The sequence below is a fragment of the Stegostoma tigrinum genome, chromosome 17, assembly GCF_030684315.1.
Source record: "Stegostoma tigrinum isolate sSteTig4 chromosome 17, sSteTig4.hap1, whole genome shotgun sequence".
NCBI classification, from domain to species: domain Eukaryota; kingdom Metazoa; phylum Chordata; class Chondrichthyes; order Orectolobiformes; family Stegostomatidae; genus Stegostoma; species Stegostoma tigrinum.
The window spans coordinates 53,400,820-53,416,334 of NC_081370.1; the positions used below are offsets into that span (position 1 = coordinate 53,400,820).

General features: G+C 39.7%; 1 protein-coding gene across 6 annotated transcripts in view; it reads right to left on the reverse strand.

Annotated features, from left to right (window-relative positions):
- Positions 1-255: 255 nt before the first annotated feature.
- The window catches only part of kif18a (kinesin family member 18A), a 102,307-nt gene continuing 87,047 nt past the window's right edge, over positions 256-15,515 (reverse strand). For 5 of the 6 annotated variants that reach the window (XM_059652154.1, XM_059652156.1, XM_059652155.1 and 2 more), the window contains 4 exons: positions 13,385-13,877; positions 8,654-8,752; positions 4,011-4,117; positions 256-1,008 (listed from right to left, as the gene is read on the reverse strand). In XM_059652154.1, coding sequence (XP_059508137.1) covers positions 887-1,008; positions 4,011-4,117; positions 8,654-8,752; positions 13,385-13,877 — 821 coding nt within the window. In that variant the 3' untranslated portion in view covers positions 256-886. The remainder of the gene's footprint in view (positions 1,009-4,010; positions 4,118-8,653; positions 8,753-13,384; positions 13,878-15,515) is intronic. The other variant, XM_059652158.1, reaches the window with a different exon arrangement.

Sequence of the window (15,515 nt, forward strand, 5' to 3'; positions counted from 1 at the left end):
AACAAGGATATTCTCAATTTAGCAACACTTCTAATCCTAACAATACCAGTTTACTTCTAGATTTTCACCCATGCGAGGTAAAATCATGACAGAGGAACAACAAAATTAAGATAAAGTACAATGTTTGATTAAAAAGTAAGTGCATCCTTTGTGTAAGACTTAATAAAATATGGATAAATAAATTGAAATATTCTGTCAATTATGTGTGAAAGATTACATTTGAAGGACACATTAAAGTTTTATGTATTGCAGAGGTATGTTAAAAGTTTTTTATTGGTTGGAAACAAAACAATTTTACATGAAACACATTTCTTCTTTATGAATACAGATGGCTGAGCAGAACTATTTCAAATATGGTTGCTTGGGTGATCACAAGTTTTGAAGTGAACTAAGGTGGCTTTTAAAAGGAGCTGAATTCCAGCACATTGTTTTCTGCAGATCGAGAATATAGTCCAAACTACATTATTCAGTCTGAAAAGGTAGTTACTATGTTGGTTTTAAAGGTTAGCCATGGTAGATAGTACTATGTTCATTGCTAAGAAGAGAGACATGGTGTTAAAGTTTTACTTCTTATGCTCATCAGGACGAAGGCGAAAATGGCAAATTCCTTCTGCATTTCCTAAATTATGCAGATGCATGGGGAGCCTTTTGCTCTCCTCTGTTTCTGTATGGGAACAGCTTAGTCAATAACAGTCAATTTGACATTCAATCAGCAATCGTTTTTCTTGTCAGGTATAGGTTGTTGTGGCCATCTGAAATTTGGCAATCCTGCATTTGTCCCATTGTGTGTAAGATGTAAAGCTTAGGCAACACGTCACTCTTTTCAGCAGTGTTCAAATTCTGTTTTATCAAGTGTCTGAATGCAATTTTTGTAATTTGCAGGAACTTAGATATGCTGCAGAGATTTGAAATGTCTTCCTTTGCCCTTATTACTTGATAGGCCTTTGTAAGTGGAATCTCCTTTTAAAATACGTTTCTTTTTGGCCTCTCTGTGGCTGTGGGATCTTCCTATAAACATAAAATTATGAAATTATTAATATATTAGTGAATACATTCCACATTCCTTTCTCCTTTAAAAATCAGAATGATAACGGGTAGATATGTGTCCTGAGCAATGGTACAATATCACCACTAACATATAGGTGCCTGTTACATGCAGCATGTGTTATTCGGTTCTATTCCTAGCAACTGCTATTTAGTTCCATTGATATGTATGGGTAGCCAATCTGCTGCCAAAGCCTAAAATGAACTTCTACATCATAAAACAAACATCATAATTAAGGCAGTGCCTGAGAAACATAGCAAAGAGGTAAATGAAATAGGAAATTTGCATGGGCATAGCAGAATTTTCTATAAATCTAAAGGGAAGATTATGCACCAAAATAGTAGTGCTGATCAACTGTTGTAGGTAACAAGGCATCTTTAGCTAGTAATGTTTCCTACCCTTCCCTTTCAAAACATATTAGCTATTAACTCAAAGGCTTTGTTTTAAAAGGGGTTAAAGGCTGATCTAACATCATGCAATCATCTTCAAAAGGAAAAGATATGAGCAAAGTTTTATGGTCCTGTGCTCATGTTAAGAAAAGAACAGATGTAAATAATATCATAATAGATATAAATAATAACCTAAAACATATGGTTCTTCAATTTCGGGTGTAGATGTACATATTTTTAAAAATTCTTTCATGAGATGCAGTTATCACTGGCAAGACCAGCATTATTTTGCTTGTTCCTAATGCTTTTGAGTAGGTGGTGATGAGCTGCCTTCTTGAAATGCTGCAATCTAATGGTGCAGTTAGGATAGGAATTCCAGGATTTTGTTCCATTGTCCGTGAAGAAATGGCAATATTGGTCTAAGACAGGATGATGCATGGCTTTGATAGAAACTTACAGACAATACTGAATTCACATGGAAATCAGTTGGTCAGGTTCTGTCCCATTCAAGGCTCTATCCTATATCATGATTAGGATTGGGATGGGTTTTGTATACTCCGGTCCGAAGTACTGCCTGTTTGGATGCATCTGCTGTAATATCACAAAATACTTTGTAGGCCCCTGTAAATAGACCTCAGGAATCACTATGGCATCTGTACAGGGTGAGCTGCCAAGCACATCAGCAGTTATGATGCAGAAGAGAGATTATACATGTACGGGGACTAAAACAATCGATAACCACCTCAGCTTTATCTTCCTCCAGACATGCTACAGGCTCATGCCTGTTCTCAGACCTAAATTTCTTATCATCTGGGCTTGCCACTTCTTACCATCTGTCTATTCATTCTTGGCAAATTTGCATTTTAATGTCGATCAGTGGCTTACAAAGTTTTTGTCCTTTTTGTGACATCATGCCCATAAACATAAACGTCCTGTAAATTTGACATGCATATCACTTTCCTCCCAGCCAAAAGTATCATTCCCAGATCCACTAGATTTTGTTCACAGAGATCTGAAGAATTATACAAATGGATTAGAATGGAAAATTGGAAGCTAAAAGCACAGCTGATTTCGGCAGTTCAAGGAAAAATAAAACCTTCAGTTCTGAAAGTCAAAATCACCCACTAGCAGTAACAACACCTCATGTATCAGTTTTGTAAATAGCTTTACAATAGAAAATGCCTTTAGAGCAACAGAAATCTTGTAGCACCTGTTATGGACCAGACCAAACCCCCCTGAAAATATATTACGAAGGTAATCGAGACACAAACCTTTTCTTGCTTTAAAGGTGAGTGTAAGGTATTGCGTTCCAGATGCAATTTTCTTGGTCAATCTACTCAACTTTAAGCAAAGCACGCTTTATTTTTACACCAGTTAAAATACGGACAAAATAAAAAGAAAATAATTGGCTTAACTGTAACTCTATCAAAATGCTTAGCAAAATAATATATATTAACGACTAATACTTACCTGTTACAATATTGTAACATCACATAAACACACCCTTGGCAAAGGCAAATTCAGTAAAATAGATTGTCTTACATGCAATTCTAGCAGCAGGAAGAGAACCTTAGCTTTTATCTGTAGCAAAGAGAGGAATAAAAGCTTCCACAGCCAGCTTCAAGACTTCAGCAATTGCAAAAAGCTAAAAACGAAAAATATTGGTTCTGTGGGAGCTTGGCGCCAATCATTCAGTCTGTTTCTATTTTTCCAAATTAAAAAAACCCAAGGCCTCACAACCTTTATTGGTTTTGAGCAGACCACTTGATAGCTCTGTCTCAACCTTTCTTCATTTAAAAAAAAGGGCAAAATATACCTCTTAAAGACACAGTATCATCATTCTCCCTACAATTTTGTCTGATACAAAGAAAGAAAAACTTAAGTCGAAGTTTAAAATTTGTAGATTTTTGTTACATTGAATGTTGACTTTTGAGAAGGCAATGTCTCTCTCTAGTTACAAAAAAAGTTATACAACAGCTTGGCACTCTGCAGCAAATAACTCATCTCCTGACTCCCCAGGGCCTGTCCACCAACCACAAGGTGCAATTCAGTACTATGCTGGAAAACTCACTAGTTGCCTGGATGATCACAGCTCCAACAACACTTAAGAAGGCTGACACCATCTAGGACAAAGCAATCTGCTTGACTGAAGCCCCATTTGTTACCTTAAATATTTGCTCAATCCACCATCAACGCACAGTGGCAATAGTGTGTACCAGCTGCAAGATACGCTGTAGTAACTCACCAAAGCTCCTTAGACAACACTCTCCAAACACGTGGCCTCCACCAGCTATAGGGATAAGGGCAGCAGATGTATGGGAACACTGCCACCTGCAGGGTCATTTCCAAGCCATCAACCATCCAGGCTTGGGATGATATTCCTCTTTCTTCACTGTCACAAGGCCAGAATCCTAGAACTCACTGCCTTATATGACTATGAGTCTTCCTGCAGACTCTCTAAAAGGTAGCTCACCACCACATTCTTCAAGGCAATTAGGAATAAATTCTGGTCTAGTCAGCTATGCCAACACCCCAAAAAATGAATAAATGAAACGTAAAATTGCATTGCTACTTACCTGGTAATAGCAATTGTGTAGGTTTATTACCTATAATAGGTAGCAAATCTTGACATACACGCTTTTCTGGAAGAGGTCCTATATTATCACCTGCCTTACCCATGAAACTAAATGAAGAGAAGATTAGTAGTATTTAATGCACAACTCAAGAAAAGAAATTAAAGAAATCCATAAAGAGAAACAACACTATGGGTATAATTTGCACCACGCGTGCTAATTATAAAACATGTGACTGAAGTGAGGTCTACGCCTAATAATATTGATTTGCAACATTATGATTAGGCATGTGAAATATTTTGTTATAACTGTAATCCAATTCATTTACTTAAAACACCTAGGGTGCAAACTTTCATAAGGCCTGAAAACAAGCTCTGCAAAAGACTAAGCATCCACTGATTCTAAAGTTCTCAACATTAAAACTTTGTACTGTCTGTAAATTTAAATGACTGCAACTGTTATAATCACTTGGCAAAGTGCACTTATTTTCAAATCCTACTGCATACAAACAACAAACTTTAATGACTTAATCAAGGAATGCAAAGTCTTTGATTCAGGTAACCTGAACACACACACACACACACACACACACACACACACACACACACACACACACACACACACACACACACACACACACACACACACACACACACACACACACACACGATACAGAGAAACCAATAAATGGAAAAATACTGGAAAACACAGTTCAATGGTGCTGTCCTAAAAGATTCATTGAGATATCCCTTTTGCCTGTCAGGACTTTCTGCTCCTCAATTTACCTTCCCTAGGTTCTTTTACTTCTGCGCAGGTGATTGGTACACTAACAACTACAACTATTAGTTACTGGTTAAAGGGCAAGAGCTTACAGCAATTGGTGGGAGGAAAGAAATAACTGGCATTTATCAGTGTTCAGGTATTTTTATTGCAGAGGAAGACGCACAATCTGCCCTTCAACAGTATGAAGGCTTCTCCTTGTATTGTTCATACTCACAAGTTATTCAGCTGCAGGGAACTAATCAGAGAATCGTCATGCTAATGACTGTTAGCATTCACAGCTGATTGAAATGCACAAACCAAACAAATTCTTGTTGCCAGCTAAATCTCACTTTGTGCACATACCCCAGTGCCTAAATATCCACAATGATCTTACCCCACAATGTTTGAACTAAGAAGTGTAAAACCACATAGTATAAATATATATAATTGGAACTTGTGTTGAAACACAGTAATTCCTTTCACAGTTCTTGGTCTTTAAAACTTTTCCATTTCTGTCCACAAACAAAAAATCCAAAAAATAAAATGATATTGTCTTTATAGTGTTAAAGATTGTGGGAGGCGAGGTTGGATGTAAGCATGTGTTAAAGTCAGCTTTTACTATTTGAAAGGAGATGCCTGTGGAGGGCGAGGAAAAAATCTGAAACCCAGGAGGTCCACTATTCAAACCTGGCAGCAATAGCGGGTCCAGGCAGCTGGTGGTATATTGTATCCATTGTACCCGGTGTGGCTTCCTCTACATTGGGGAAACCAAGCGAAGGCTTGGTGACCGCTTTGCAGAGCACCTCTGCTCGGTTCACAACAAACAACTGCACCTCCCAGTCGCGAACCATTTCCACTCCCCCTCCCATTCCACAGACGACATGTCCATCATGGGCCTCCTGCAGTGCCACAATGATGCCACCCGAAGGTTGCAAGAACAGCAACTCATATTCCGCTTGGGAACTCTGCAGCCCAATGGCATCAATGTGGACTTCACAAGCTTCAAAATCTCCCCTTCCCCCACTGCATCCCAAAACCAGCCCAGTTCTTCCCCTCCCCCCAGTGCATCACAAAACCAGCCCAGCTCGACCCCTCCCCCCACTGCATCCCAAAACCAGCCCAGCCTGTCTCTGCTTCCCTAACCTGTTCTTCCTCTCACCCATCCCTTCCTCCCACTTCAAGCCGCACCTCCATTTCCTACCTACCACCTCATCCCGCCTCCTTGACCTGTCCGTCTTCCCTGGACTGACCTATCCCCTCCCTACCTCCCCACCCATACTCTCCTCTCTACCTATCTTCTTTTCTCTCCATCTTCAGTCTGCCTCCCCCTCTCCCTATTTATTCCAGTTCCCTCTCCCCATCCCCCTCTCTGATGAAGGGCCTAGACCCGAAACATCAGTTTTTGTGCTCCTGAGATGCTGCTTGGCCTGCTGTGTTCATCCAGCCCCACACTTTGTTATCTTAGTTTAACCTCAAGTATCCTGGATGTAATTTCTCAAAAAGTTAAATGGTCTCATACGGGTAGCCATGGTCAGAAAATGTATGTCCAAATGCTGTATTCCACCAAATATATTACTAGTCTCAATGAAAAACATCTCCATCATGTACCTACCAAAAATCCTTTGTCTATCACAAGCTACATTCAACATTCATAGCTATACTTCACCCACACTCAGCACTGCTGCAAGTTTCACACTCATGTCACAAAGCTTCTAATGTCTGTTGTTTAACCATAAATCCTGTGAAAGCATTGAGAATTTTCAAACTTGTATTATGGCAAATGCTATCTTCTGGTCATACTAGTTTCCTATTTCAGCTTTTCAAATGACCCTCCATGTTCTTTTTATCCTTCACTGTTTTCATTTTATGAAAGCTTTTATTATTTTCTAGCATTTTTCTGAAAACTGTTTAGAGCAACCCTAATAAATAACCAACATTGGCCTGGATTTTGTCATTGCAGAAAAAGTGGAGCTGATGCAGAAGAACCTATGAAATGACAGCGCAGGTTTGAGGGATCACATGGCATACTTCAGCTATTATAATAAAAATTACAGCATAAATAATAAGAGGTAGGTATGAATATTTTGACAATATCCAAAAAAATTGAAATGTGAAAAAGTATAAAATCTGAAATAATTCCAAGTTGTGCCAGATGAAAAAGAGTGGATATGCTGGATATTGGGGGCTCTTATTATATGAAAATCCAATATTACTAAATAATGAGAAGATCAGCTCCAGCAAATAATTTTCTATTCTTCATTCATAGAACATAGAACAGTACAGCACAGAACAGGCCCTTCAGCTCACGGTGTTGTGCCGACCATTGATCCTCATGTATGCACCCTCAAATTTCTGTGACCATATGCATGTCCAGCAGTCTCTTAAATGTCCCCAATGACCTTGCTTCCACAACTGCTGCTGCCAATGCATTCCATGCTCTCATAACTCTCTGTGTAAAGAGCCCGTCTCTGACATCCCCTCTATACTTTCCTCCAACCAGCTTAAAACTATGACCCCTCGTGTTAGCCATTTCTGCCCTGGGAAAGAGTCTCTGGCTATCAACTCTATCTATGCCTCTCATTATCTTGTATACCTCAATTAGGTCCCCTCTCCTCCTCCTTTTCTCCAATGAAAAGAGACCGAGCTCAGTCAACCTCTCTTCATAAGATAAGCCCTCCAGTCCAGGCAGCATCCTGGTAAACCTCCTCTGAACCCTCTCCAAAGCATCCACATCTTTCCTATAATAGGGCGACCAGAACTGGACGCAGTATTCATAAACTCAACTTCCAAGGAACAAGGAAGCAAAATAAAATTAAGGGTGCATCTCCGTGGAGTTGTGTTTATAGGCTAGTTTGAAGCATATCAACGCTGTCATGAAGCATTGATCATTCTGAGCTGATATCAACCCACATGTCTGGTGAAAGCTGCTTTCCAGAATGCTTCAAGTGGAGGCATAGCTTTAGGTCGATTTAGACGTTTTCCATACAATCTACAGTGCACATTAGAGGGTTGGTGGATACTTTAATGCATTCTCTAAAATAAAGGTAACATTTATTTGTTCCAGGCAAGCCAAAAAGTGGGCTTTTGTCTTTGAGATAGACACTGCCCTCATCTAAATGTTTCCAGAGTACGCTCTGGAGAGGATCTTCAAAAGGAGATATTCTCCAGGTGCCTCTTCTTGAGGACTAAGAAATTGAAACAGATTGGAGATTTGGTGAACAATGTAATGTTTTCATAGACCTATATCATTTAACATCAGAATAAATTCTTCATTCCTGTAAGTGCTTATGCTGCACAAAAATCTTGCACACATCAGAACTGTGGCAGACACTGTTTAGGCAAACAATCTGGTATATACACACAGCCAAGAAAACCTAATGAAACAAATTTTGCTCTCAGTGGCAACTTAATGCATCTTCTTTTCTATGGGTTGTCCAATGCACAACCGGGTTACTATGAAGATTCTTCACAGCAAGTAGTTTATTTTGAGATACAGTTCAAAATAGTTTTTTGCTGCTCGCAATCAGGGTCAATTTATAGCAATGATAATAATTTTTGCATTTCATATATATATATATATACATATATTAAAAACACAAAGAATACTTCAATAGTGCTATCCAAATCTGAGCTCAAATTTCTAGGCAGTGCACAGTATGGAAAATTTAATCTAGACTGTACAAATTAAGTTGTTGGAGATACTGGATTACCTACCTTCAGTACAGATTTACTCATCCTTTGAAGAAGTTCATCATCTAAGCACAGTCGAGACAATCTCATGACCTCAAAGTACCAAGAATCTTCTACGAGTCTACTCAAATCCAAAAATACATAGGTGTACATTCAAACTAAGATGAAATGCAGTACAAAGTGCCTGCTTTTACCTTTCAGATCTCCTTTTCCTCCTGGCAGCAGACGTTAAAGCCATGTAAGAAGGCTTGTTGTTTGTTCCATTTGAAGATAGCAATGATGGGAGTCCCAACCTGCAGCAATAATTGTATAATAAACAATTATGTAATGAACAGAAATAAGGATGAACTTGCATTCAAGCAATTAAAGCCAAGGCTTTTTATTCTTAATCACTTCATTTTTTTTTCCTAAAAAGTCAAAAACAACCAGTTATAGAAGTAACCAAAAATAAAATAATTTTAACAGGAAGCAAGAAATAATCTGCTTGATTTAATTGTTTGAAACAAAGGCAGTCAAACATATGATTTTTCCCACTATATCGGCACAGTCATATTACAATGTTCAAATATGTTTTGTTTCCATGAAGAGATTATATACAATCTGAAATCAATTCATGCTTTCAACAGACTAGTTTGAAAATATAACTGCATGCCTATCTGCTGCTATCAGTGCAAATATCAAAATAAATAGTTTCATTTGTGCAGCCTTATAATTTATTTTTAAACAACAAACATATCCCTGCAGCTTGGACTTCTAGAGAGGCAAAACAGCAGAGCAGATTTTTGTGAAAATCAAATGAACAAGTGTAATTTCCTTCAGAATTTCTCATATTTTATTCCTCATGGAATAATATATTTACATGATAGCCAATTCAGGCATCTTCAGGGATCTTATACTAGATACCAAATCCATGTTATCTCAGGGCATAGGGACACACACTCCAGCAGACGACCAAAAAAAATACAATACTGCTCCAATGTAACTTTCTTTTCTACTAAAAAGGACTGTGAGATCAGAGCAGATGAGTCAAAGGGAAAAATAAAAATTAGGTCTGGGGCCAATTTCACAGGTATACAGAATCACTGGTATAGAATCAGCAGATAACAAGGAGGCAGTGTACTGCAGAAAGTCACAATTTCACATCACAAAAACAGTAATTGTCTATCTTGCTCTTCTGGTTCTATGGCCCTGCAGTACCAAAATAAAAGTGATTTCACAGCCTGATTCTTAAAAAAGCCACTATATTTCAGACCAGTTTCTTTACTGTTCTTCACATATATATGAAACCACAAATGTGCACTCTTTTAATATCTTCAGAAACACAGAACATAGAACAGTACAGCACAGAACAGGCCCTTCAGCCCACAATGTTGTGCCGACCATTGATCCTCATGTATGCACCCTCAAATTTCTGTGACCATATACATGTCCAGCAGTCTCTTAAATGACCCCAATGACCTTGCTTCCACAACTGCTGCTGGCAACACATTCCATGCTCTCACAACTCTCTGCGTAAAGAACCTGCCTCTGACATCCCCTCTATACTTTCCACCAACCAGCTTAAAACTATGACCCCTCGTGCTAGCCATTTCTGCCCTGGGAAATAGTCTCTGGCTATCAACTCTATCTATGCCTCTCATTATCTTGTATACCTCAATTAGATCCCCTCTCCTCCTCCTTTTCTCCAATGAAAAGAGACCGAGCTCCGTCAACCTCTCTTCATAAGATAAGCCCTCCAGTCCAGGCAGCATCCTGGTAAACCTCCTCTGAACCCTCTCCAAAGCATCCACATCTTTCCTATAATAGGGCGCCCAGAACTGGACGCAGTATTCCAAGTGCGGTCTAACCAAAGTTTTATAGAGCTGCAACAAGATCTCACGACTCTTAAACTCAATCCCCCTGTTAATGAAAGCCAAAACACCATATGCTTTCTTAACAACCCTGTCCACTTGGGTGGCCATTTTAAGGGATCTATGTATCTGCACACCAAGATCCCTCTGTTCCTCCACGCTGCCAAGAATCCTATCCTTAATCCTGTACTCAGCTTTCAAATTCGACCTTCCAAAATGCATCACCTCGCATTTATCCAGGTTGAACTCCATCTGCCACCTCTCAGCCCATCTCTGCATCCTGTCAATGTCCCGCTGCAGCCTACAACAGCCCTCTACACTGTCAATGACACCTCCGACCTTTGTGTCGTCTGCAAACATGCTGACCCATCCTTCAATTCCCTCGTCCAAGTCATTAATAAAAATTACAAACAGTAGAGGCCCAAGGACAGAGCCCTGTGGAACTCCACTCACCACTGACTTCCAGGCAGAATATTTTCCTTCTACTACCACTCGCTGTCTTCTGTTGGCCAGCCAATTCTGTATCCAAGCAGCTAAGTTCCCCTGTATCCCATTCCTCCTGACCTTCTGAATGAGCCTACCATGGGGAACCTTATCAAATGCCTTACTGAAGTCCATATACACCACATCCACAGCTCGACCCTCATCAACTTTTCTAGTCACATCCTCAAAAAACTCGATAAGGTTTGTAAGGCATGACCTACCCCTCACAAAGCCGTGTTGACTGTATTTGATCAAGCCATGCTCTTCCAGATGGTCATAAATCTTATCCCTCAGAATCCTTTCTAACATCTTGCAGACGACAGACGTGAGACTTACCGGTCTATAATTGCCGGGGATTTCCCTATTTCCTTTCTTGAAGAGAGGAATTACATTTGCCTCTCTCCAGTCCTCAGGTACGACTCCAGTGGAGAGCGAGGATGCAAAGATCTTCGCAAGTGGCGAAGCAATTGCATTTCTCGCTTCCCAAAGCAGCCGAGGACAAATCTGATCCGGGCCTGGCGACTTGTCAATCTTACTGTTTGACAAAATTTTCAGCACATCAGCTTCGTCTATCTCTATCCATTCCAGCATGCACACCTGCTCTTCAAAGGTTTCATTCACTACAAAGTTCGTTTCTTTCGTAAAGACAGAAGCAAAAAACTCATTTAGGGCTTCCCCTACCTCCTCAGGCTCCACACACAAGTTCCCTATGCTATCCCTGATCGGCCCTACTCTTTCTTTGATCATTCTCTTATTCCTCACGTAAGTGTAAAATGCCTTTGTGTTTTCCCGGATTCCTTCTGCCAAGCCTTTCTCGTGCCCCCTCCTGGCTCTCCTCAGACCATTTTTGAGCTCCTTCCTTGCCTGCATGTAATCCTCTCTAGCTGAACTTGACCCTAGCTTCCTCCACCTTATGTAAGCTACCTTCTTCCTTTTCACTAGAAGCTCCACCGCTCTCGTCATCCAAGGTTCCTTAATCTTACCCCTTCTTGCCTGTCTCAGAGGGACATATTTACTCATCACTCCCAACAACTGTTCCTTAAACCGTCTCCACATGTCTATAGTTCCCTTACCATGGAACAACTGCTCCCAGTCCATGCTTCCTAACTCATGTCTAATCGCATCATAGTTTCCTCTTCCCCAATTAAATATCCTCCCATTTTGCCTAATCCTCTCCTTCTCCATAGCTACGTAGAACGTGAGGCAGTTATGGTCACTATCACCAAAATGCTCTCCCACCACAAGATCTGATACCTGCCCTGGCTCGTTTCCGAGCACCAAGTCTAGAATGGCCTCTCCCCTCGTCGGCCTGTCAACGTACTGCGTTAGGAAACCCTCCTGAACACACCTTACAAAAACAGCTCCATTCAAATCTTCTGCTCGAAGGAGGTTCCAATCAATATTAGGAAAGTTAAAGTCACCCATTACAACAACCCTACTGCGTCCACACTTTTCCGAAATCTGTCGACCTATGCTTTCTTCAATCTCCCTGCTGCTATTGGGGGGCCTGTAGTAAACCCCTAACGAGGTGACTACTCCCTTGCTGTTCCTAATTTCCACCCATACTGACTCAGTAGGCAGATCTTCCTCGACAATGGAAGCTTCTGTAGCTGTGATACCCTCTCTGATTAGTAGTGCTACACCCCCTCCTCTTTTTCCCCCCTCCCTATTCTTTTTAAATATCTCATTTTCCAGTCTTCCAGTAATTTTCATACTGAATTTAAGGCAATGCCTAACATAAAAGCTGACATATATTACCAAATGATTTTACTATAGGTAATTAGCATTTTAGCTTCAATAATTGGAAAAATTGATAATCTTATATGTCAACAAAATAAGTTAGGGCTATAAAATCTTTTCTTCGTCACCATGCACTGTTTTAGAATCTTTGTTATTTGACTTGAACCTAATCATTTAATTAGCTGCAAAATTCAATGTTACATAGTATTGTACACAAATCCACTTGAAGGAATTTCCTCGGTTAAAGTTCAGCAAATGAGGCCAATTGATGAAACATATTTTAAAAACAGCACTGCTTCAGAAATAGCTGTTCTAATCAGGTTATTCTTAGGAAAAAAAAACTTTGTTCTTGACTATAGTTTTAACGTACTGGTGGTATAGGTACCACTTGCATGTTGGGACTACTGGTAGTTTAAGTAATACCAAGCATAAGCCTTAAAACCTGAAATTAAATAGACTTTTTTCACGGAATGATAAGAATGACTGTTGTTGGCATTTTCAGACAACACATAGACACAAAACGTATTAATTAGATCAAAATACTGAACTGTAATCATACAGTTTTCAAATATTTGCAAAATTATTCTGAGGATTTAGCACTTATTACTTTGGTGTTCAACATGAAACTTGCAACATTAAAGACAGCAACCTATGCACTGAATTTATTGTACTTCAAGTGTACAACTGGTCTAATGGACAGATTGGGAAATATGTGCATCTTAAAATGAATAAGATACTATAGCTGACATGTTCTTTGGTTAACTCAATTAATACTAGAATCCTGGGAATACAGTGTATGGTAGCAATGTGAACAAAATTAAAACAAAACTGAACAGAGACTATAAAACAAACCTTTGCAGAATGGTTCTTTGATTCTTGGAGTGCTTGAATGATGCACTGTAACCAGTGACTGTCTTGTTACAACTGATTTTATTCACAAATGAATGCTGAGTTTTTGACTGCGTGGCAGATTCGCTATGTTCTTCTAAACTGTACGTAACATTTACTGGATTCTCACTCAGTCCAGGAGCAGTATCTTCTGTGTCACTTAAATTTTCCCTCTTATCTCTTCTGTGACAGTTTGCCTTTTGGAGTTCTAGCTCTGAGGTAGGCAGCTGACACTGAACTTGCACAATCTGTGACTTGTAGCTCTCTGGTGTATAGTCTATAAGTGCAAAGCCTTCTTTGGAAAGGCTATCATCCAGCTGAATAAAGCTGGAGTTCTGTGTAGCATTCTTATCTGGATCATTGCCAGTTAGCAGTGCTTGCTCTAGCCGTCGTCTGGAGGATTTATAAGTAGATGCTGTGCCTTCTTTTCCCATTGGTTGTTGGTTTTCCTTAGAGTCTATGGCAAGGCAAAATGTGGAAAAAAAAAACAAGAATTGCCACCAGTAAAATACTGTCAAAGTATTAAATAATACAATAAGTTCACTTATTGCACCACAAATTTTCCATAACAAAACTACTTTAGATGCAATATTGTGTTGAATAGAAACATCACTGAAAAGTCTCTTCAAAATATCAAGTTAATTTAGTGTTCCCAGAATCCTATCCAATTTCAGCACAAACAACTCTAGGCCTAGAACTTATGAAAGCAAAATAGCAAAGTATTATTCAGTTTATAATGATGATTGCAAATTGTGGTCAATTCACATCATTTAAAATATGAAAATCTGCACTTTTAAAGTACATTTTAAACAGTAAGTTTTGACCAGCTCTCCATACTCCTCATTGACAGAAGACACCATTCAGGTAAGCTAACCAGTGGTAAATGGCCAGCAGGGAGGCATGGCAGCTCTGACAGGCCTAGTGCAGCTGATTCACCAGCCCCACGCTCCTGTTATTTCTATCAAATAATGTTGAGAAAGAGTTGCATTTTATATAAGAATATTTTAATTAAAACATGCTATTAGGTTTTAGAATAGATTTGTATCTGAGGATGTGGAGGTCGTGACTGTTTGGCTTGTCCCGCCTGTTATTTAAATGCTGGTGTCCGTTGAGCTGGATGGCTTCACTTCAGATTTTCCTTTGCAATGGAGTGTATTCGGGGTCTAGCTCTATGTGTTTATCGGTGGTTTGCTTCGTGGAGAACCAGGCTTCTAGGAATTCCGGTGCTTGTCTCTGCTTTGCCTGTCCCAAGATCCTGGTGTTGTCCCAATCGAATTGGAGGTTTTCCTTATTCATGTGAAGAGAAATGAGTGAGTACTGGTCGTATCTTTTTGTTGTCAGTTGATGTTCATGCACCGTTGTTGTTAATGTCCTTCCTGTTTGTCCAATGTAATGTTTATCGCAGTCTCTGCAGGGAATCATGTATATGACATTGGTCCTGTCCATAGTGGGTAGTGGGTATTTGGTCTGGGTGAGCAGTTGATGTAGGGTTGATGTGCATTGGTGTGCTATTCTGTTGCCCAATGGTCACAGGAGTCCTGTGGTCAGTTCAGATGTGTTCCTAATGTATGGTAACATGAATGTGTCAGGGCGTGTAGTATCTTCCTGGTGTCATTAGTGTGATAGGCATCTTCTGACCCAGTTTTTCGGTATCCATTGTCTTTGAATACTTGGAAGAGGTACTCTTCCTCTTTTTGGCACAGTTCTGTGCTGCTGCAGTGTGTTTTTGCTCCGTTTAAATAATGTTTTCACACAACTTCATTTGTGTGTGTTAGGATGGTTGCTGTTGAAAGTCAGTACTTGATCAGAGTGTGGTTTTCCTGTGTACCTTTGTTAGGAATTCCTCATTGGTCTTGCTTCCTACCATGATATCCTGGAATAGGACCTGTTTGTTCTTCTCCTCTTCTCTGGCGAATTTGATCCCTGTGCGAGTGTTGTTTATTAGTTCGTGTGACTCCTCTAGCTTGGTCCATTTAATAATGATGAAGATGCCATCCACATAGTGTATCCATAATTTTGGATCACCACTTCAGCTATTACCACGGGTGTCCCATTGATCCGTTCATATATTTGGCTGTTAAAGGTGAAGTGGGTG